Source organism: Giraffa tippelskirchi, chromosome 12, assembly GCF_054371585.1.
Source record: "Giraffa tippelskirchi isolate mGirTip1 chromosome 12, T2T-mGirTip1v1.2.pri, whole genome shotgun sequence".
NCBI lineage: Eukaryota > Metazoa > Chordata > Mammalia > Artiodactyla > Giraffidae > Giraffa > Giraffa tippelskirchi.
The window spans coordinates 139159919-139182324 of record NC_137286.1 but is presented as its reverse complement, the minus strand read 5'-3'; the positions used below and the strand labels follow the sequence as shown (position 1 = coordinate 139182324).

At 42.5% G+C, this 22406-nt stretch overlaps 1 protein-coding gene across 18 annotated transcripts in view; it reads left to right on the top strand.

Annotated features, from left to right (window-relative positions):
- The window catches only part of DOCK9 (dedicator of cytokinesis 9), a 355717-nt gene that overhangs the window by 244882 nt on the left and 88429 nt on the right, over window positions 1-22406 (top strand). For 14 of the 18 annotated variants that reach the window (XM_081548917.1, XM_081548909.1, XM_081548910.1 and 11 more), the window contains 7 exons: window positions 6491-6613; window positions 7272-7385; window positions 8958-9104; window positions 11739-11949; window positions 18805-18995; window positions 21867-21967; window positions 22101-22239. In XM_081548917.1, coding sequence (XP_081405043.1) covers window positions 6491-6613; window positions 7272-7385; window positions 8958-9104; window positions 11739-11949; window positions 18805-18995; window positions 21867-21967; window positions 22101-22239 — 1026 coding nt within the window. Of the gene's footprint in view, window positions 1-6490; window positions 6614-7271; window positions 7386-8064; window positions 8101-8957; window positions 9105-11738; window positions 11950-18804; window positions 18996-21866; window positions 21968-22100; window positions 22240-22406 lie in introns of all 18 variants that reach the window. The other 4 variants (XM_081548915.1, XM_081548908.1, XM_081548918.1 and 1 more) reach the window with 1 other exon arrangement.

Here is a 22406-nt window from a genome sequence, read left to right as displayed (position 1 = left end):
TGAGTGTAGTGCCTGGGAATCTGTATTTTTAACAAGCATCCCAGCTGATTATTCTGATACAAGGGATTTTCAGCTGTCTCTTGAGAAAATGATAATACAGTGGAAATGTGAATGACACCATGATGTAAGCCATTGCCCAAGTCAGGTCATGTGCTGACAGTTATTCCCCAATGGTAGATAATCGGGACAGCTGGCAAAGGGCTGATGCTGAAGCTCCAATACTCTGGCCACCTGATGCGAAGAGCTGACTGATTGGAAAAGACTCTGATGCTGGGAAAGATTGAGGGCAGGAGGAGAAGGGGACGACAGAGGATGAGATGGCTGGATGGCATTGCCAACTCGCTGGACATGGGTTTGGGTGGACTCAGGGAGTTGGTGATGGACAGGGAGGCCTGGCGTGCTGCAGTTCGTGGGGTCACAAAGAGTCGGACACGACTGAGCGACTGTATTGATTGATTGATTCCACAGACAGGTCCTCACTGCCCTAAGTTGCCCACACCTAGAAACAACTGACTAATTCCACTTTAAACAGCTTCCTGAATGGCTCGTGAGCTTAGTGTACCGAGACCTTTTTAAGACTAGTCTAATATCATAAAATGTGTACTTTCCAGATGCATAAAATTCATTGAAGTTTTTTCCTTCCCCCGACCATTAATTACTTACAGTTCTTTGAGTGTATTGACAATTTAGGAAAAACTTTGCATTTAGATTTTAAACAAGGGGAAAAACTGCTAGACTTTCTGTATGACCACTCTCCAAAGACACTGCTATCTGACCACTATCAGTATTAGTTCTGGTTTTCAAGGGATTCCTGAGAATTCAAAGTAAATTAACACGTGGAATTCTGTTGAGAAAATTGTTCATGTATGCCCCAATGTTTAGTTACTATGAAGGCTGAGTTTTTATTACTCTGTAATTTTGTGCTGACATATGGTCTCTCAAACTTAGTTATCTGTGATTGCTGGTTATTTCAAAAAACCTGATGCACCAACTATAAACATCTAGTTGTAGAGTTGACATTAGCTTGAATAATTTACCTTACCAAATTAAACTTTGATGCTCAGTAATCCATACTCTACCCTTATGAGAGAAGGACGTAACCTTTTTAAAAATAAAAGCCATTTTTAGTTTGTTATTAGGTAAAATCTGTAACTACTCTGCTTTTTATGGTATACATTATCATTTTTACAATCAGTGATATTTAGACTGATAAACTATAAATCCTAAATGCCTCCTGATCAGAAGCAAAGATAAAATAATATCCAGGAGCATATATAAGTTGATATGCACCATCAAATTGTGATACTTATTTCATAATTACTTACTAGGCTCTATTCACTTTATCAAACATTCCTGTTTTTTAGCCATTCTGGGACATTCCTCTGGTTGAATGGCAGATTTTTCCGTAATGAAATGAATTGTCCATCATACTGATATGCTGCTTGAATTCAGATGTCATTGTTATTAAACTTTCCATATGTTTCTAATTTGACAAATGAGTGAAAGTAGTATTCACATCTTAGTCTCACAGTTAGGAGCACTTGACCCAGGAGATTACTTATAAGCTCTATTTGATATATATTTATACTCTATTTGATAAATATTTATTAAGTGACTAAATCTCAAACCATTTAAAATATACCTAAAAGGCTGCTATACACAGAAACCTTAGGAGGATAGACATAACATCATTTTAAAATCAGGAACATCTTCCTTATAGAATACTTCCTAGTTGTGGCAGTTAATATATGTTTGTGTGCATTTTCATGTTTCATAAAAATTACCTCTATTCAATTATTAATTTATTTTTAACGTGGAAAGGGGCTTCCCTGGTAGTTCAACTGGTAAAGAATCCGCCTGCAATGTGGGAGACCTGGTTCGATCCCTGGGTTGGGAAGATCTCCTGGAGAAGGGAAAGGCTACCCACTCCAGTATTCTTGCCTGGAGAACCCTATGGACAAAGGAGCTTGAGGGGTTATGGTCCATGGGGTTGCAAAGAGTCAGACACTAAAACCTTGAGTGTGGCTATTTAATCAGTGTTTTTAATCTTTCTACCTCCTAAGCTTCATCTCTTGGCCCTGTCTGATTCAGATTTTATTCTCCAGCCCCTCAAACTACTTAGGAATTTCTCACACATCACGCTGCCATCACTCCCATGTTTCTACCTATGCTGCTCCCTCTCCCTGAAATATCTCCCCTCTCTTCCTTGCTATTCCCACCTTTCACCTTTACCCCGCTAACTCCTGATCATTGTTAATACTCAGTCAGTTGTCCCTTTCTGCAACCTTCCATGCCCCTCCCTTCCCCTGTCACTGGACAGTAGCTGCTCCTCTCTGCATCCCTGATTCCCTGGGCTTAGCCTTATCAGCATACTCACCACCATCTTTTACAATCTCTTTATGGGTCTGCCTAGAGACTCTGAGCTCCATGAGAGCAGGAAGCGCTCTCTTCATTTGATCGTTGGCCACCCCAGGACTCACCCAGAGACACACAGACTGCTGTAAAGTCAGCAAATGCCTACTACTCTCAGTTCAGAGTGCCACCCTTCTGACTTGCAGTTTGGCACATCTCTGAAATCACTGTGGGTTTTTTTTTCCCTCTGTCCTCAATATCTGAACATGTACATCACATCTCTTCCATTTGGTGGTCATGAGTCTCTAGTCCATCAGTTCTAGCTGCTCTGAAGGATAACCCGTGTGTGTGTTTGGGGGCCTCCTCCTCAAAGGCAGTTTCATGTATACCACATCACCTGCTAAACTATCCCAAACCTGCCTTCCACATTTGGTAAAAAATCTATAGAGCCATTTTTATAAATTACAGAAACTAAATTTTATTTATATAGATTTGTCTTATAAACCCAGTGTCAAGCACAATGCCTTGCATGTAATAGATTCTTGGTAAAATGTGTAGGTGAATGAATGAAGAATCAGGTTAATGATGTGGTAGTGACTGTGCCTGGTTATAACATTTATAACTCTTTGAGAACAATTTTCAGTTTTCTGCGAGATTACATTAAAGTTACTCTAGAGTCTCACTGTGCTGCTGTAACTGCTGTAGTATGGAGTTAAGAATCTTTAGGTCTCTCTGATCCCATCCACAATAAGTTTGGTGTCATCACTATGTATTCTACATAGTAGAATTCTACAGTGTGGACCATATATAGTTTGAACAAAGCCCAGTAGTGAGAAAAGAAGGGGCCAAATGAATATTCTGTAAGTTAAACCTGAGAATAGCTTTAAGATGGGTGACTTCCCATGCCTTTGTCTATTTCATTATCAGAAGAATACCTTGGTTGTACAAAATTTCCTGATGAGAAATTGGGTCTTCTCAGAATTCATTCACCTCTGCCATAGTCCCACAGCATCAAGGAGAATGAAGATGCTCAGTAAATCTCCAGTGGTAATATCTGTGATGTTAGATATGTAGTAAATGAAAGGCTCTGATATAGGACTCAACTCATTTCCTTACAGCGAAGGACAGCTGTTAGTAATATTGTAAAAATGCAGACTCATTCATTCATCCAAGAAATTCTTGCCTACCAAATATGTATGTGGCACTGTGGGATATTACATTACTCAGTAGAAATAAGATAGCATTTTTCAAAAATCAATACAAAGTAGAAGTGATGATTGAAATAAGAGAAATTTGTTTAACTGGTCTGCTATTTACTTACAGCATTTGGTTTTCAGAGCATTTGGATGAGTAAAATTTTATTTGATCCTTACAACTCCCGAATTAGATTAGACCTTTATTATGTTTCCCAGTTTTATAAATATGGTAAAGTGAGTATATGGGCACTGATATTATACAGATTATATTTTTATGCTTTTCTTTTATGTAGCTTTTTATAATCAAGCATGAGAAGAATCATAAAAGTTTGCCGTGTTTAACCTGGATAGATTCTCCACTGGAAAAGATTTGAGACAAAACTAAGAGAAAACTCAGGCTTTGCATCTTCATAATACAGATACAGAATGAAAAGATATGGTGTTAGAACCTTTAGTGATGTTTTTCTTTGTCTGTAGCTGTTAGGATAATTACTACATATATCTGGCTTTAGTGTTTGCAGTTAATGAGACCTACAATAAAAGTATGAGACAACTGGTCTACCTCTTTATAAGCTTTGGTACAGAGTTCAGTCACACAGATGAGTTTTATGATTTGTATGTTGTAAATATGACATAGGAGTTAAATGTCTTGTTTTAAAGATGGTTTCTTTAAGTAAATTAGATAGTGTTTTCTGGTGGATTGATTCACAACTGCTTTTTAAATGTTTATTTTCTTTGGACCTATAATCATAGACATCAGGACTATGATGAAACATTCGGTTGGTAACGAAACACACAGGTCCTGCCATTCATGTACAGAATAATGGGGGAGACAAGCACAGTAAAAGGCAGCTATAAAAGCATTAAAGATATATTAACAGATTTAATCTAGCAATGTATAAATAAAAGGAATACATTGTGACTGAGTAGGGTTTACCCTGACAATGCACCTTGGGTTCAGCCCTGGAAAGCCAATCAATATAATTCACCATAATAACAGAACAAATAAGGAAAATCATATGACCATCTCAATAGATGCAGAAAAAGCATTTGAAAAAATTCAATAGCTACTCATGAGTTTGGGGGTGGGGGGGGGGAAACCTAGGAATAGAAAGGAACTTCTTCAAGAAAAAGATTATCTACAAAAAACCTACAGCTAACATCATACTTGAAGGTGAAAGACTGAATACTTGCCACCTAAAACTGTGAACAAGACAAGAATATCTGCTTTTACCACTCCTGTTCAACTCTGTGCTGCAGATTCTAGCCAGTGCAGTAAGATAAGAAATAAAATTGCCTATATTGACAAAAGATGTAATTGTCTTTTGTGACACAAGTAATCCAAAAGAATTTTTAAGAGAAGTTACTAAAGCTGAGTTTAGCAAGATCATAGGATAGAAGATGAGTATACAAAAATCAACCAACCTTCTTCACATTTAGATACTTATACCATAGTTGCACCATGTTGTTAACAATTACTTTGTATAATTCCTACAAACATATGCTGGATGACTTTAAATCTTACTCAACAAAGGCTTTTACTACCAAAAAAAAATCAAAGTTGAAAAACAGTACTGTTTATAATAGCATCAAAAACCTCGAAAAATTAGGTATAAATCTGTAGAGATTTGTATGCTAAAAACTACCAAAGACCGATGAAAGAAATCAATGAAGTCCTAAGTCAGTGATGTGAAAGATTCAGTATTGTTGAGACATCAGTTCTCCCTAAATTGATTTATAGATTCAAAGCAAGCCCAATCAAACTGCCACCTGGAGTTCTGGTAGAAATGGACAAACCGGTTCTAAAATTTGTATGAAAATCAAAGCAACTAGAGTAGCCAAAACAATTTTGAAAAAGTTGGAAGAGCCATGCTACCTGATTTCAAGGTAAAGCAAAGGTTCTCAGACTGGGGACAGTTAGGAAATTTCACAGAGATATTGACAGAAATCAACCTAAATGCTTAACAAAGTGATAAAAGATAGTCACTTTGGAAGGAGGGAGGAGCTCTCCACACTGCTACCAAAGCAGACAGGCCCCTGACTGGCCACAGAGGGGATGCCAACCCCAGCCAGTCTACCTGCCACCTCCCTGTGTCCATTCTGCTGACAGCATCTGTCCCAGCATTCTGAACAGGGGTCCTGAAATTCACCCTGATTGGCCAATTTAGGTCACATGATAAAGCAATGCCTGGCCAGGAAATAGATTCATGCTGGTTAGTTGAAACCTGAGCCACCTATCCAGCCCTTGAGTCACACATGGTGTTAGCTTCTTCTAAAGTTCAAGGACTTTAACGGAGGCAGGGTGACTGCCCAAACTTCAGCAGGTAAGAATTTTGAAAGGAAAAGGATGTTGGTGAGGCAGGCACAGTGCCACCCACACTCCATCAATAAATTCCTCTAAGATATTTAAATTGCTTTGAAATCATGCTGAATGACTCTCCATGTCTCAGAAAGGGAAAAAAAAAATCTAAATCATATTTAGAAAATGAGAGCTAAGAACAGAAGTTGAGAGCCTGTGTGAAACTATCAATTTCCATTTTTTTTCCCCATGTAGTTAACTATTACCACAGTCACGCAGTGCGATCTTAATTTCTATCTGTAAACAGGACTGGAAAATAGCTCATTGCAAAAAAGATCATAGAAGTTAGTATCTAAAAATATTACATATTTTGAGGAGCTTCCCTGATGGTCCAGTGGTTAAGACTCTGCGCTTTCACTGCAGGGGGCAAGGGTTTGCTCCCTGGTCTGGGAACTAAGATCCCATGTGCTGTGCAGTGCAGCCAAAAAAGCTGAGTAAATAAAGTAAAATAATTTTTAAAAACATATTACATATTTTGAAATTGTCTTCCTAGCCATCTTCACCATTTATGCGTTCTGCAAGGAGCGCAATGTCAGTTTCCCTGTAACACTCTCTCCTGGTCGGCGGCCTTCTCTTTGATCAGGACGTGCTCACGGAGCTCCTGGAACAGTGTGCAGACGGGCTGTGGAAGGCCGAGCGCTACGAGCTGATCGCTGACATCTATAAGCTCATCATCCCCGTCTACGAGAAGCGGAGGGACTTTGAGGTATCCAAGTGGTCTGTTAACTTTTTCAGAGGACGGGGGGGTGACACACATCTCCAGACATTCTTACATGCAGAGAACGCAAGCAGGCCACTTGAGCATGTGGTCTCTGTCCCTGCACGTGACCCTGGAGGCCACCACCCTTGGAGCCATGAGGTGTCACACCTCTACCCAGACCTCCAATCTCGAATGACAGGGGTTGGGGATTCTGGGACTCCACTTGCAAAAAGTTGCCAGGACCCTGACTTTTAAAATCCCCAGGTGCCTTTTCTCTTAGAACTCTCCCTTGCTCCACTGATGGGGGAAAAGAGGGACCCTTTCGGCCTTTCTGGGCTGGGGATGCCGTCCACTTTCTCTTTAGCACATGCTAAGGAATGGAGTAGGAAAAACAAAACCTACAAGCATCATCAGAGGACTGAACTGACTCACTGCACTTGGGAGTCCGATGGGTCCTTGGTATGCCAGATGGCCCTTTGGGTTGGAAACCTAGTGCTTAGAAATGATCACTACCAGCTGTCCAATCAAAACGCATTCTTGATTTTTTATATTTTTAAACTCAAGTCCAAGGAGTTTTCACCTGCATGATCTCATTTCATTGCTAGTTTCATATCAGTTCTGCTAGCTGCAAATGGGAAGAAACGAGCTGTGTGCTTCCTTGCAGAGGCTGGCCCATCTATACGACACGCTGCACCGAGCTTACAGCAAGGTGACCGAGGTCATGCACACCGGCCGCCGGCTCCTGGGCACGTACTTCCGAGTGGCCTTCTTCGGGCAGGTGAGCCTCCTCTCTGTCCTCCAGCCCATCCCCAGTCCTTTTTTGTTGTTTAGACTCTATAAAAGTGGTATTTTGTAAATTTCCCATTTTCTAGAAATTCTAATTTGATGAATTTGTCATGTTTACTATGGTTCTTATCTTCCTCAGTAGTAAACTTTCTGCTTTTTTTTTTTTTTTCTTTCTTCCTGTCTTTTCTTTATTACTTTCTTAAGGCAGCGGTAAGTTCTCCTCCCGTAAGACATTCTTAGCGGCATCTTTGGTACCTCAGTGTGGTTTGCAAGTTTCCTTTTCAAGTCTGTATGTATATCTGTCCAGTCATTACACACTCCAAAAAAACAGATTAACATTTTATTCCATTTACAGAAATAAATCACCTGTTCCCTTACACATCTATACTGCATGTTTTAAACCAAAAATAAGACTTTCTGGTTCCCTTTGTCCCTGTGCGTCTCTTGTCTTTTATAATATAATATCTTTGCAAGTAGATTTACCATTGTAATATTTCAGAAGCCCTTTATAAAGAGGTTCATTTATATTTAACTGAAAGTTTAACCTCCAAGTCTCTAACATGATTAAATAGTATAAGTTATAATACATGTATTTAGGGTGTGTGGTTTTCAATGAGCTTTATATAACCTTTGATTTATCCTGTTATTTATTGTCTTTTGTAACTTTATAGCAATACCAGTTTACAGACAGTGAAACAGATGTGGAGGTAATTACAGTAAATGCTTAAAAAGCAAGTAATACAGTAAATCACTGCATCTAAACTCCTAAGTTTGATGTGGGTGTTTTTTGTCTCATGTTAGCCTGCATTTTTTTCTTTTACATATCGTGTTTTGCACCATTTTCTCTCTTTTATTTTAGATGAGAAATGTTTTTTCAAAAATTTATTTCAAATATTAACTCCAATTTGGGCTTTTTAGTTTTCAACCTTTTTCACTTCCCAAGCAATTTTCTAAGCCTTGTCATATTCAGACCCAACTGGTGCTAAAACATGTGATGACTGGCGATGATAAAAATATTTTCTGATATTATGCAACAGTCCTTTCCTATTTTTCTCATCAGTGAGGCAAAATGGCATTTACACCAACTTTACATAACTTTTGCCAAACCTACTCTCCAGGCCAGAATGCTTCTGTTTATACTGTAAAATCCCGTGTAGATGGGAGAGGTCAGGAGAAGGGGTGTGTGTGCATGTCTGAGGCCAGCCCATCGGCTGCTGAGACATGTCTTAGTGAGTTCTGTTCCTTGGGAATGTGAAACAGGCTTGAGTGCCATCATTCGACTTCACCAAGAGAACACAGTCTTGAATCCCCAATTTCTCATTCACTCAACACTTAATGACCACATTCTTGGATGAGTTTGCAGTTTCGTGTTTTTCCTTTATCTTCGCACCCAGACCTCAACGTTATTATCATTTTCCTTCCTATTTGGAAAGCTCGATTTTGTTTTTAGAATCACTCCCTTTTTTTTGTTGTTGTTGTTAACCCTTGTAACAAAAGACTCCTTCTCTGTGGTCAGCCTTAGGCTTGTGTCTGGGGGCAGCTCTAATTGTGCGTTATGTCACAGGGGTTCTTTGAAGATGAAGATGGAAAGGAGTATATTTACAAGGAGCCCAAACTCACACCTCTGTCAGAAATTTCTCAGAGACTCCTCAAACTTTACTCAGATAAATTTGGTGCTGAAAATGTCAAGATGATACAAGATTCTGGCAAGGTATGGACCATGCTTGTAAATGTATCATAGCAATGTAATATTGGTTTTTTTATGTATGATTGATCATATATTATATATTCATAAATGTGTGTCAAAAAAAGAAGATGCAGGAAAAAGTTAAGAATGGTTGACTTTGAGTGACAAGTATATATTTTTTCCCCTAATATCATTCTACGCTAACCTGATATCCTTCATGAAGCAGTCCTTTATTTCATAACTTTAAACAGATATTCTTTTACAAAATAATTCATATCTGAAAGGACATACCATTTTTAGTCCAGCTATTTAGAAACTCCTTAGGAGTAGGGTCCTAGGTTCTGTCTGTCACTGCTCTTTTTCCTTGCACTTAGCACAGTGTCTGGTTGATTGACTGATGGATGGACAGAGGGATGAGCAGACAGACAGACCAAGGAAGGAACTAACTAGCCAGCACATTTGTAGGAATGAGATTTACTTTCTCCTTAGAGAGGCTGTCCTCTGCTGAGTTGCCCACACACGAGGACCCTTTCTGAAACGCCACACTTTCCTTGTGTATTTATATGTTGCACCGACTTCAGGACATCTCCCAAGAGATGGGACCCTTTTGCCTCCTGAAACTCAGGTCTAGTGGAGCTCCTGTTCTTTGCATTTACAAACGTTCCTCCTATTCAGTTTCCAACAGCAATAAGCTCGACCTCTTTCTCAGTTCATCCTTTCGGAGAAGCCTCAGTTCATGTTTTTGTCCTGAGCCCTGCATTGGTGTCCCCAGTGTCTGGAATTCATGTCCTTGGGGCCCTTCCTTTTCTCCAGAGAAGAATCTTGTAGTCTCCTGCCCAGGTGATAGGGAGGGGACAAGGGAGGAGGTAATTCTGGATGCTGGAGGTAGGAGATGAGCAAGGGCGAAGGTCTCACGTTCAGCCTGCAGCCTTCCACCTGCCCTTCCACCTGTGTCCTGCTCTGTACCTTGCCCCTGCTTTCTGCTGAGACTGGTGAACCCACTTAGACTCTTTCCAGACCAGTTTCTCCAAGGAACAATCTGTTCTTTTCTTGTGGGGTGGGGACTAGGGAAGGGAGCCTGGGGTTCTGCCACCACCCACCATAGACTTTGGGCCACTCACCAACCCATACTTTCCCTGGTCACCCTAATCCTAGTGCTGGTCTTCTCCAGATGCCCATCTGTTCAGGCTGTTGTAAACAGATACCATAGACCAAGTAGCATACAGACAACAGAAATTTATTCCTCACAATTCAGGAGAGAGACTGGGAAGTCCAAGGTCAAAGCACCAGCAGACTCAGTCTTCCGAGTGAGATTCTTCTAACTGGTGCATAGACTTATCGCTGTGTCCTCATGTGAAAGAAGGGGTGAGGGAGCTCTGTGGGGGCCTTGTATAAGGGTACTAATCCCATTCATGAAGTCCCCACCCTCCTGACCTAATCATCTCCTACCTTCCAATACCATTACATTAGAGGTTAAGGTTTCTACATGAGGATTTTGGGGGAACACAGATGTCCAGTCCATCACAGCAGGCTTCTGAAGGGTGCTCTGGCTTCCTCCTTGTTGCCCCTTCCATGGGAATGTGGATTAGAACTTTAACCCCCATGCACCTGCCTTCCAGGTATTCGTTAAACTCACCCACTGCTGTTCTTCCGTCCTCTCTTTTTGTCCTTGCCAGTTAATTCTATACTGTCTTTGTGATAGAGCTGTACAAAGGAAGAGGGAGAAATATGCATTGTTGGTCCATTTTTAGCCAGAAACCTCAACACAACCTTATTAAGACCTACTTCCTTTCTAGACCAAATCACTCAAGTCCAACTTGCCTTTTTCTCTGAAGCCAAAAACCTTTGTCTGGATCAGGTTGTGTCTTTGACCTAACAACCTTCTCTCAAGGTGTTCATGCATTCATCTATTACTTGTATTAAATTAATTCATATCCATGTGTTTATGTCTAATCTATCTACAGGTTAATTATGACTTGAGAGCTTGGCTTTAAACACTATTACTAAAATAAACATTTTTCTCTCTAAGCCAAATATGTAAAAATTCAGCTTAGGAAAGAATCAGAGGAATCCAGATGGGGAGTCATTCCACACGAAAATTAGCATGATGTCTTTAAAAAAGTCAATGTCATGAAGAAGAATAGTCTGTATTAAACAAGAATAAGGAGCCATGACTAAATGTAAAATGCAGTCTTTGATTAGATTCTGGTTCAAACACAAATAGCCAAAAATAACATTCTGGGACATTTGAGAAATTTTCATCTAAACTTGGTATATTGGGCACTATTAGGAGATTAGTGGTAATTTTGTAACATTAACAAAATGATGATGTATTGTGGTTATGGAGAAGACTGTCCACATGTTTAGGAGATGCTGGCTCAAGTGTCATGATGTGAACCACTTACTTTGAAATGCTTCAGCTAAAAAAAAAAAATCTACCTGTACATGTGTGTGTAAAGAGATACATATAAACAAATAGCAAAGTATTAGCAATTGTTCTAAGTGGTGGGTATGTGGCATTTGTTGTACTGTTTTTTTTCAAACTTTCTGAATCTCCAAAACTTACTCATACCAAGTGGGAAAACACAGCTTCGGCGTGCATTGGTGGAGTCCTTCAGGTAGCAATAGCGGTGTTCCATTCCCTTTATTCATTTAAAGGTCAACCCTAAGGATCTGGATTCCAAGTATGCGTACATCCAGGTGACTCATGTGATCCCGTTCTTTGATGAGAAAGAACTGCAAGAAAGGAAAACGGAGTTCGAAAGATCCCACAACATTCGCCGCTTCATGTTCGAGATGCCCTTCACCCAGAGCGGGAAGCGGCAGGGGGGCGTGGAGGAGCAGTGCAAGCGGCGCACCATCCTGACAGGTACGGCCTCCCCAGCCCTTCCGGTAAGAGCCACACCCGGCCCTCAGCCTGGAGGGCGAGAGAAAGAGCCTCCAGAAGGGATCCAGAAGCTTCTAGAACTGGAAGGGCCTTGGGAGCTTAGTTAACTTTCCTTACATACCCGCTCCAGTTTAACACGTATCTCATGCTCGCTTTTGAAAACTCACATGACGTTTTTCTGTTTACCTGTTGGGTGTCTTCTTCTTCCACCAGACCAGAAGTTCATATCCAGCGTCAGGTCACTTAGCCTTTTAAGAATCTGGTGAAACCAGTGGGCCCCTTTTCTCCCCAGAACGCTCTGGCATGCTGTTTCCGGCTGTTGGCAGGCTCTCCCGATGCGTCGTCCTCCCCCCACCCCCCGCCCGTCAGCAACCCCTGCGCACAGTGCCGAGGCTACCTACGTCATGGGAGCAGACCGCGGAGGCATTTCTGCCTCGCAGGTCCCGGCTTGAGTCTGCCCAGAGACTCTGGGGGGCGGGAACAAGTGGGATACCAGGCCCACCTCCTCCCTGAGTGGCTGGCCAGCCTCAGCTCTTGCTTTTAGAATAATAAGACAGCACAATCTCAGCTGCTAGTACCAGGAAGCCCATCGCATTCACAGGCTGCCCACTCATCGGTGGCAAGAGTTTCAGTGGCTCCTTTGGTACCACTTAGTAGCCACTGATAACCCACCCCCAAGAACTATGCTGTGTGACAGATGTAGAATCACCTTGGGAGTGATTTTTACCTTCTCAAGGGGAGCTTGACCCACATCGCTCTTAGGTTAGGGTCAGCAAATGACAGGCAACCTGAAATAAAAGGCTTTCTTGACTTAAAAAATCAGTGAGGAGGCTGTTGAGAATGCCACGTGTTGTCTGTATCTGCTATTGAGGCACATTTTTCAGAGCAGCCATACTTAAGTTGAACCAGGAAGGTGCCCACTGCTTGTCCAGCGGTTGGTTTGTCAAGTGTTTCACCTGGTCAGGAGCAGGGAGCACCGTAATAATCAATGAAGAGTTCTGTGAGGGTGGCCCACTTTCAGGTGAGGCTTCGCCCTCACCAGTGGGTGGTACACTTTAAATGCGTGAATTGTGTGGTGTGTGATTTCACGGTTACAAAAGAAAGAGTGTGTTTCATGATGAAATAGCTCAGGACAGCATATCGCATAGGATTTTTTTACTATGAGGGAACCGAGATAAAAGTTAAAATTCAGCAAAGAACCCCCCAAACCCTACATTCTTTTTCTTATTCTCAAAGGTATTATTTTATTTTTTAAATTTATTTTTTAATTGAAGGATAATTGCTTTACAGAATTGTGTTGGTTTCTGCCAAACATCAACATGAATCAGCCATAGGTATACATATCGCTCCCTCTTGAACCTCCCTCCCACCTCCCTTCCTATCCCACCCTCTAGGTTGTTACAGAGCCCCGGTTTGAGTTCCCTGAGTCATACAGCAAATTCCCATTGACTATCTATTTTACAAATAGTAAGGTAAGTTTCCATGTTACTCTCTCCATACATCCCACCCTCTCCTTCCTCCCCCACCCTACATTCTTTAAAAAGGAGCTTCTGCTCCTGTTTTTAGAAAAATAAGACAACCTGTAAAACACAAACAATATTGTCCTCAAAAACATCAGCCCCTCCTCATAGACTGAAAGTGAAAGTGTCAGTCACTCAGTCATATCCGGCTCTTGCGACCCCATGGACTGTAGCCCACCAGGCTCCTCAGTCCATAGAATTCTTCAGGCAAGAATACTGGAGTGGGTAGCCGTTCCCTTCTCCAGGGAATCTTCCTGACCCAGGGATCGAACCCAGGTCTTCTGCATTGCAGGCAGATTGTTTACCATCTGGGCAGTGAATTGTTTTTCTGATGGACACAGTAGCAAATCCTTATTAAGCAAAATAACTGCATTTTTTGATGGAGTCATTTTACAAGAATTACCAGCTCACCATGTTTATCTCTCCAGCAGTGATAACCTCAGATCAGTGCTTATCAAAGGTTGTTCCCTGTCTGCCATGTCAGCAACAGCTGGGAACTTGTTAGAATCAGGCACACTGGGGGCGGGGCCCAGCTGGTGTGGTTAACCTAGCCTTCCAGGTGTTTTTGACACTGCTCAGGTTGGAGAACTGCTGATTTAAATAAACCTAGCTTACTGATGCGGAGAAGGCAATGGCACCCCACTCCAGTACTCTTGCCTGGAAAATTCCCATGGACGGAGGAGCCTGGTGGGCTACAGTCCATGGGGTCGCTAAGAGTCGGACGACTGAGCGACTTCACTTTCACTTTTCCCTTTCATGCACTGGAGAAGGAAATGGCAACCCACTCCAGTATTCTTGCCTGGAGAATCCCAGGGACGGCGGAGCCTGGTGGGCTGCCGTCTATGGGGTTGCACAGAGTCGGACACGACTGAAGCGACTTAGCAGCAGCAGCAGCAGCAGCAGCTCACTGATGAGTCAGGGTTAGGATTTGTATCATGATTATCCCACTCAGGGAGCGTGCTGATTCATAAACAGTTACCAGGGAGTGTTTTCACTAGCCAGTTTCCCGTTTTGTCACAGAAATATTTTAGATTAGATAACAGACCAGAGCAAAACTCTGTACCCGCCTGAGCAGAGGAGACAAAGAGTGATGCCGCTACAGAGAAAGGAAATAATCAGCTCAGGAAATAATCACCCTGAGGAGGTGTGGGCAGTGCAAAGCCTGGGCCTGGGTCCTGCAGACCCCGTCACATCCTCACTGTGTGACCTTGGGCAGGTCACTTAACCACTCTGCACCTTAGTTTTTCATCTGTAAAAAGAAAGTTATACTATCCATCCCGTGTGGAAGGATTTGGTAAATTATGCCCAGGTGGGGAAGGAATGCACTTCATTTTGCTACAGTCTCATCCACCATTGAGCTCCTTGCCTTTTGAGGTTAATGATGAGCAAAAGGAGATTATAACACAACAAAAGAGCTCTCCGTTTCCCTCTCTCCCCCACGTGTGTGCGCTCTTTCTCTCTCTCTCTCGCTCTTTCTCTCTCTCTCGCTCTTTCTCTCCCTCTCTCTTTCTCTCGCTCTCTCCCGTATGCTGGGGTGTTCTTCGTGTCTTTGGGTCGATGGTCGGCATGCCCTCATGCTTTGAGGATGGATTCTCCTGCTATCTTCTAAATAAAAGAGCTGTAACACTGATTCGTCTAAGAGCTATAACAGTCTGTCCGAGAGCTGTGACCCGCCGACGGCTCTAATGTCCGTCACTCCAAATCTTTGTTGTGACGAGACAAGAACCGAGGAGCATACACTCACATGACAGTTGGTTCAGTTCCAGTCAAATCATCTGTCTGGATTACTGTTGAAGCAGCTTCTTGTTTCCAGCCTTGTTTCACTCCATTGTCTTTCTCCAAATTGTATTTGTGTGCTCTTTTATTTATAATTATTTTTTAAAATACCTATTTATTTTCTTTATCTGGTTGGGCTGGATCTTCTTTGTGGCCTGTGGGATCTCATTCCCTAACCAAGGACTGAACCTGGGCCCCCTGCATTGAGAGCACTGCATCTTAGCCACTGGAGCACCAGGGAAATCATCGTGCTCTTTTAATTACACAAATCTGATCAGGTCACTTTCCCCTGAAAAGTTTTCAATGTTGCCCCATTGCCCTCTAGATAAAGTCCACACTCTTTAACCCTTATCAAGGATCTTTAGGGTCTGGACCCTGATTAGAGTTTCAGTTTCATCCCTGGTCATTCACTCTCCTTTTTCCCTTTTTCTCTCCACTAGGTATTAGAATGAATAGGTTCAATAGGTATTAGAATGAATGAGTGTCTTTGTGCCTCAATTTTCTCATCTATAAGATGGAGACATCTGCTTCTCTTGCAATTATGATAATCAGAAATAATATCTGTGACGTGCCTGCTGCATTGCTGGGTGCATAGTAGACACTTGATAAATGGTAATTTTTAAACTGATGGTAATTTTTATTTGCTAAACTATGACTGATATTCTAAGAAATGATGTCTAAATGTGAGTGATGTAAAATAATGACTCATCATTGTGTTTCTAAGTTTGGTCATAAAAATAATAATAATAATAATACAACAAAAGAGCAAGAAGGGGTGCAGTTTCTACCCTGAAAGATCTCAGAGTTTCACAAGGCTAACTACTGGTGGTACAGAGCTTTAGAGAAGGGGTTATGAAAATGCTGAGAACCTATAAACTATACCAATCTTCAGTCAAAGACACACAGGCTAGGATATTCTGCATTTTCCCTTGTGTTATTAATCCCTTAGGTTCTTCTTCCTTTGCATTGCTTCAGAGCTGTCTTTTGGCCTTCAAGTTGTGTAGACGCCCCTGCCCTCCGAACCCAAACAGGCTCACTTTCCTGGATAGTTCACTCAGTCAGCTACAACAGTGGGGTTGTTTGAAAGACCTAATGATCACCCTCCCATCCCCCTCAGTGTCAATTCTGAGCCTGCCTCCCTACTTGACCCCGTCTGTTCTTTCTTTTGTGGAGTTCATCCCATGGAATTTCTTCCTGGCCATTATTCCACAGTCTCCCAAATCACATCCAGACTCCTATTCAGGTTGGAAATAATTCCCCCACCCCTCACCCTCTGGTCAGTCTCACCAGACCGTACACCCACACCCCTCAGCCGTCTCTTCCTCATCGTCCTGACCGAAGGGCTGTAGACCACTGATGGGGGCTGTTGATTCATGATGTGATAGCTCACTCAGTCCACCACCTGATTTTCCACCTTCCAGGCCCGTTTGCTCTTTCATGTAGCCATTTGAGCAGTAATACATTCTAACGCTCAGCAAAATTTATGGAGCACAGGCCATGTCCAACTTGGCGTATCAACAAAACAGAACTCTCTGTGCAGCTGAATTCTAACAGGAGGAGACAGACAATAAACAGTAAATATAACGAGTAAATGTGTCTGTGTTGGAAGGTAATATGTGTTCTGGACAAAAGCAAAAGGGGATTGGAAATGTGGGGTCGGGGAGGGGGAAGGTTAAATGGTGGGTTAAATGGAAGCCCTGTGGGCTTCATGGAGAGTCCAGACTTGAAGAAGGTGAGGGAATGGTTTGTGCAAGTGTCTGGAGGAAGATGGAGCTTTGGGAGCAGAGGCCTGCAGCGGGGGTCCCAGTGCCCAGCACACTCATGGGGTGACCAGCAGGCCGGTGTGGCTAGAGCCAAGTGACCCCAGTGAGAGGAGAGATGAGGGCAGTAAGGAAGGCTGGGCCAGAGGGTGGTCCTGGATCACGTGCCTTGGTGGGCTCATGCACAGACCCTGAGTTTTCTGTATCATTTCACCTCCTGTGCCTCTTTTAGTCCCCTGTGACCATCATGAGAAGCAGTGACTCAGCCCTTTTGCTGAGTGGAATCAGTGTAACATGGACATGTCACAAATACCCTTGAAGTTGTTTTTTTTTTTTTCCCTCTGAAATAATGGTGCTACCGCTCCATGGTACCCAGAAGCACTGTGATAACACTAGTCGGAGTGTTTTGACATGGCTGTGAGCCTCAGGAGACGTGTGTCCTGACAAATGAGAACACAGTATTCTCCTCACTGTAAAGCACGTCAGTCTGTCACGTCCGGGCACACCTGTGGTTGGAGGGCTGTTCCCATCTCCCTGGCTGATAAACAGCAGCATCTAGTTCTTGTCAAAGGACCTTTCAGTCCAAAGAGGACTTAGCAATTCCAGTGTTGCCACTTAAAAACTGTGTGTCCGCATGGAACACAGAAGAAATGGTAGACACGGACCCTCGGCCTTAAATTGATAAAGCATTCAGCAACTAGAACAGGCCTGTAAAGTGTGTCACAAACAAGGTTGGATCAGGTTGAATGTCTTTTCCCACTCTGTCTGGACTTTGGGTGGCCCAAGGGAACTCTGGGAGCCGGCCTTTCTCATTTTGTGATCAGTCCTTTTTGAGTTAAACCCTCCCCAACCACTTACTAAATAGTAAAGAATCTAAACATTAATATTCCCATCTTATTTCCACTTGTTAAAAAGTAATACAAGCTTTAAGCATATAGCTACCTGCCTATTCATAAATATATATATGAAATAAGAATGTTATATTTACGTATACAATATACAAGCAATAAGGCAGAAATGTGAAACAGTACTGAATTAGAAACAGCTATTTTTCTATTCTTTTTTAAACCAACTCTTTGCTGTTGATATGTTCAGGTGTCTTATAAGAAATGAAAACAATATTGAGTGGCGTCTTTTTGGTTAAAAAAATATGTGAGAAAAACTAAATATTTTTTAATGTTGTTGAATCACTCAAGTTTTAAAACATCTTTATTATTGCAACTCAAAATTTTTGAATTTCTGGCTCAAAATATTTTGCTTGGAAATACATTCTCACATGTTATTTTCATTGATTTCTCTGACTTGTGCAAACTTAAGCATGTGATTCCAAGTTGTTCTGTGGCTCAAGGATATTCCTATGGAACTCTTTTCTGGACTTAACTCTGTTATATGATATCTCAAGACTGTGTATTTAGTCTTTTTTATATTTGCAAAGCTGTCTCATGCTTGCTAGCTCATTCAGCTCTCACAACTTCCAAGAAAGGTTTAGCTTATTTATGGGCAAGAAAATTGAGCAGGGAGTGATCAAATGATTTCTTCAAAGACAAACCTCTCCTATTAAAGTTAACAAGAACTCGACCCTCTTGACTTTATGTGGTGCCTGTGGTTAAACGCACACCACAATAAAGGCAGACCGGATTCTGGTTCCACGAAGTGCCAGCATGTCTCCTAGACAGGCTTCAAGTTCCTTACCTGTCACTCGGATGTGGTGATGACCTGTCCGTCGGGATGAGTGTAGCTGTGCAAGCTGTGGCCTAACTCTGTGCCATGTTCCTCCGCAGCGATACACTGCTTCCCGTACGTGAAGAAGCGGATCCCGGTCATGTACCAGCACCACACAGACCTGAACCCCATCGAGGTGGCCATCGACGAGATGAGCAAGAAGGTGGCCGAGCTCCGGCAGCTGTGCTCCTCGGCCGAAGTGGACATGATCAAATTGCAGCTCAAACTCCAGGGCAGCGTGAGCGTCCAGGTGAGCCCGGCACTGGGCCAGGCAATCCGCAGGGCAGCTCTGTGGACCCAGGGAATTTCAGGTCCTTGACACCAGGTCCAGAGGCGATCCCAGTCCCCTCCATTCTGTACGTGTGTGGTTTCTCCTGATCCCAGACGGGCGGGAGCCCTTTGGCTACAAGAGCATCATTGTCACCAAGCTGTCTGCAAGAACTGGAGAGAGGGGTACAGCCTGGCTTCTCAGAAATTTGATTAATTCTGATTGCCTAATTGGAAGCATCAAGACTTAAATAGGATGACGTATGGATAACTATAGGTTTTCATATGAAACTATTGTTTTCTGATTTCTATGAAAATTGTTAACTGAAAAGGTACCTTAAGTTTCACTCTTTTAATGGTATCTTTTGATTAGTGAAATTCTTCATTTCAACATAGCCCAACTAATCAATGATTCCTTTATTAGTAGCAGATTTTGTATCCTGTATAAGAACTCTGTTTCAGAGATGTTCTTTTTTCTTTGTTTATCCGAATTGATTTTTATGTGGTAATGAATAGGGGTCAAGACTTTTTTTTTTCCTTTAGCTGTTCAGGTGAAGTCGTACTGGATCTAGGTGCTGACTTTTTTTGTCATTTTTATTGGAGTGTAGTTGATTTATAACGTTGTGTTGGTTTCTGCTGAACAGCAAAGTGAATCAGTTATACATATACATACATCCCCTCTTTTTTAGATTCTTTTCCCATTAGGCCATTATAGAGTACTGAGTAGAGTTTCGTGTGCTATAGAGTAGGTCCTTATTAATTATCTATTTTATACATAGTAGTGTGTATAGGTCAATCCCAATCTTCCAGTTTTTCCCACCACCCCCCACCCCACTCCCAGGTGTGGTTACATAGATATGTTCAGTTTGTAAAAATTCATCAAGCTAAACACATGCAACTTTATGTTGGTGTGGTACACTTCAATCATAGGGATGTTTTCAGATATTGCACTTACATAGTTTCCTAAGAAATTAATAGATGTTAAGTCACTCCCTCCAGTGACCAGCATGCTTCTTGCTTTATTGACATTTTTAAGTATGTATAAATAATTCCAACCACCTGCATTATGTGTACATCCCTATATCCACTTCTTTTCTCTTTCAAGAAGAATGTGTTTATGAAGGTTACATGTAGATTGTAATACACTGGTTTCATTTTCTGAAATCGGTTTTTGTCAGCTTTTTGTCAGATCAGTGCTAAGCTGTAACCTCACATTTTTCTAAATGTCATTCACCCCAGAAGTATTTACAGATGTTTTCAACCTCTTCCCTTATGGCCTAAAAAAACTAATGTACCAAAATAAGGTATTAGGTGAATGTGATAAATACTCCAACCACATGAGTGATTGCATAACGGGCCAGAGGCCACAATTTTCTGCAGCTTAAAACAAAAACCGCTCATTAACGTGGCCTGGCCTGGAAACACCCAGCCTCTGAAAAGGCCAGTGCAGAGGAAGGTGTGCCAGTGAAGGGTGGGGCTGGGCAGGACACACTTTCTAAAGGGCATGTGCCCTGCCTTTTGATAGTGACCTTAGAGTTGGATAAATGCCCAGTCGTCTTTAAGAGCAAAGCATTCTGTGATGAAACGAGGAGGTGAAGGTTATGCATGTGCACCCTCCAGGGTAACGACAAAGTTGGAGTCTGGGGAAAGAAGCCTGATCCTTTTATTTGTGTTTCTTTAATTCTTCCACTGAGAGCCTCTCCGGGGTGGCTGTTGCAAAGGACAGAGCCATCGGGTGGCTTCGTGACTGTGCTCCGCTCCAGGGTCTTGTCATGCTGACCTTATGAAGTGTCATGAGCTTCCTTCTGCACCTTCTTAAAACTGAACATACGCGTCACTCTGGATATTCCTTCATTCGGGCACCTTTAGGTTTTTGACAAAGCTCCCCACACATATCCAGGGATCATACCCAGTCATCCCTGAGGGTTAGCTAGTTGTCCCTATGTCAGAGGGCCCCCCTCTAACCTCTGTGCCCCCCGTATCCCCACCCCTGGTGTGAACTCTTATCAGTTCAGTTCCCCTGCCATTACTGCAAGTCCTGCATGCCGTGGGCCGAGACCACTGCCCGTGCCCTTCACCCACAGCCACAGCCACGCCCTCCCTGCTTACTTACCTCCAAGTCCTCCAGGAACTACCCTCCCCCCCCGGAAAAATCATGCAGTGATCACGTGGTCAGGCCCTTTCCCAAGTCCCAAGTGCCTGGAACTTTCCCCTCCCCATCCAGTGTGTCTAACCCTTTCTCTCCACACTCCCATGCTTCCTGACTTACTCAGCCTCAGAGAACTCCGCTTGGTAAATTAGAGGAGACCTACAGGGCTCTGAGTCCCTCATCTTGTTGCCAAATCCCCCCGAATCTTTGGCCTCCCAGCCCCTGAGACGGTTAGTTCATTTAAGGATAGCAGATCAGCTTCACAATTCCACAAGGGGAAGAGTTGGTTCTTTAAAACTGGTACATGTACTTTGCTTTTCAGTTTTCATTGAACTCACCAGATTGACCTCTTAGTTCAGTGTCATATAGCACAAACACCAGTTGGAAGACTGGCTCTGATCTCAGGTGTCTTACTTACTGGCTGTTCAACCTTAAACAGGTCCTTGTATTTTCTAAGCATTAGTTCTTCCTACATAAGATGAACCATCATCATAAGTGCCCTGAGGATGGCTGAGATGACAAACATCAAATAGCTTATAGCAATATGAGCTTGACTCATGGTTTCTTCTTTTGGGTCCTAAGTTCATGGAGGGCAGAGGTCATAACTAACTCACTCAAGCAGCATTTTCAGTAAATGCCAGCTGAAACTAACAATGATGGGCATCTTCTTCATAACCTAATTTTAAATCTTTGTTCTTTATCCAGGTCAACGCTGGTCCCCTAGCATATGCCCGAGCTTTCTTAGATGACACAAACACAAAAAGATACCCTGACAATAAAGTGAAGTTGCTTAAAGAAGTTTTCAGGTAACGCACACTGGAAATGTCTTTCTCTTGAAGTATCGATCGTTTCTGTGCTCATTCAGGAAAGAGATCCTGCCAGTTGGGTTCATCCTTTGTTCTGTTCATGCCTTGATTTCCCTCTCCCGCATGGTTTCAGGCAATTTGTGGAAGCTTGTGGTCAAGCCTTAGTGGTGAACGAACGGCTCATCAAAGAGGACCAGATAGAGTATCAGGAAGAAATGAAGGCCAACTACAGGGAAATGACAAAAGAGCTTTCTGAAATCATGCACGAGCAGGTAGGTGCCACACTCGAGTGCTTCTCAAGTTTAGAGAACACGCATCACTTGGGGGTCTCGGGTGCACCCTACGATGGTCTAAATGCCCCGACATCCTTCCAGAATGTTGCTCTCTGAAGGATAGTGTAGCATGCGGCACTGCTGCTACTGTCTAACCACGGGGGCTT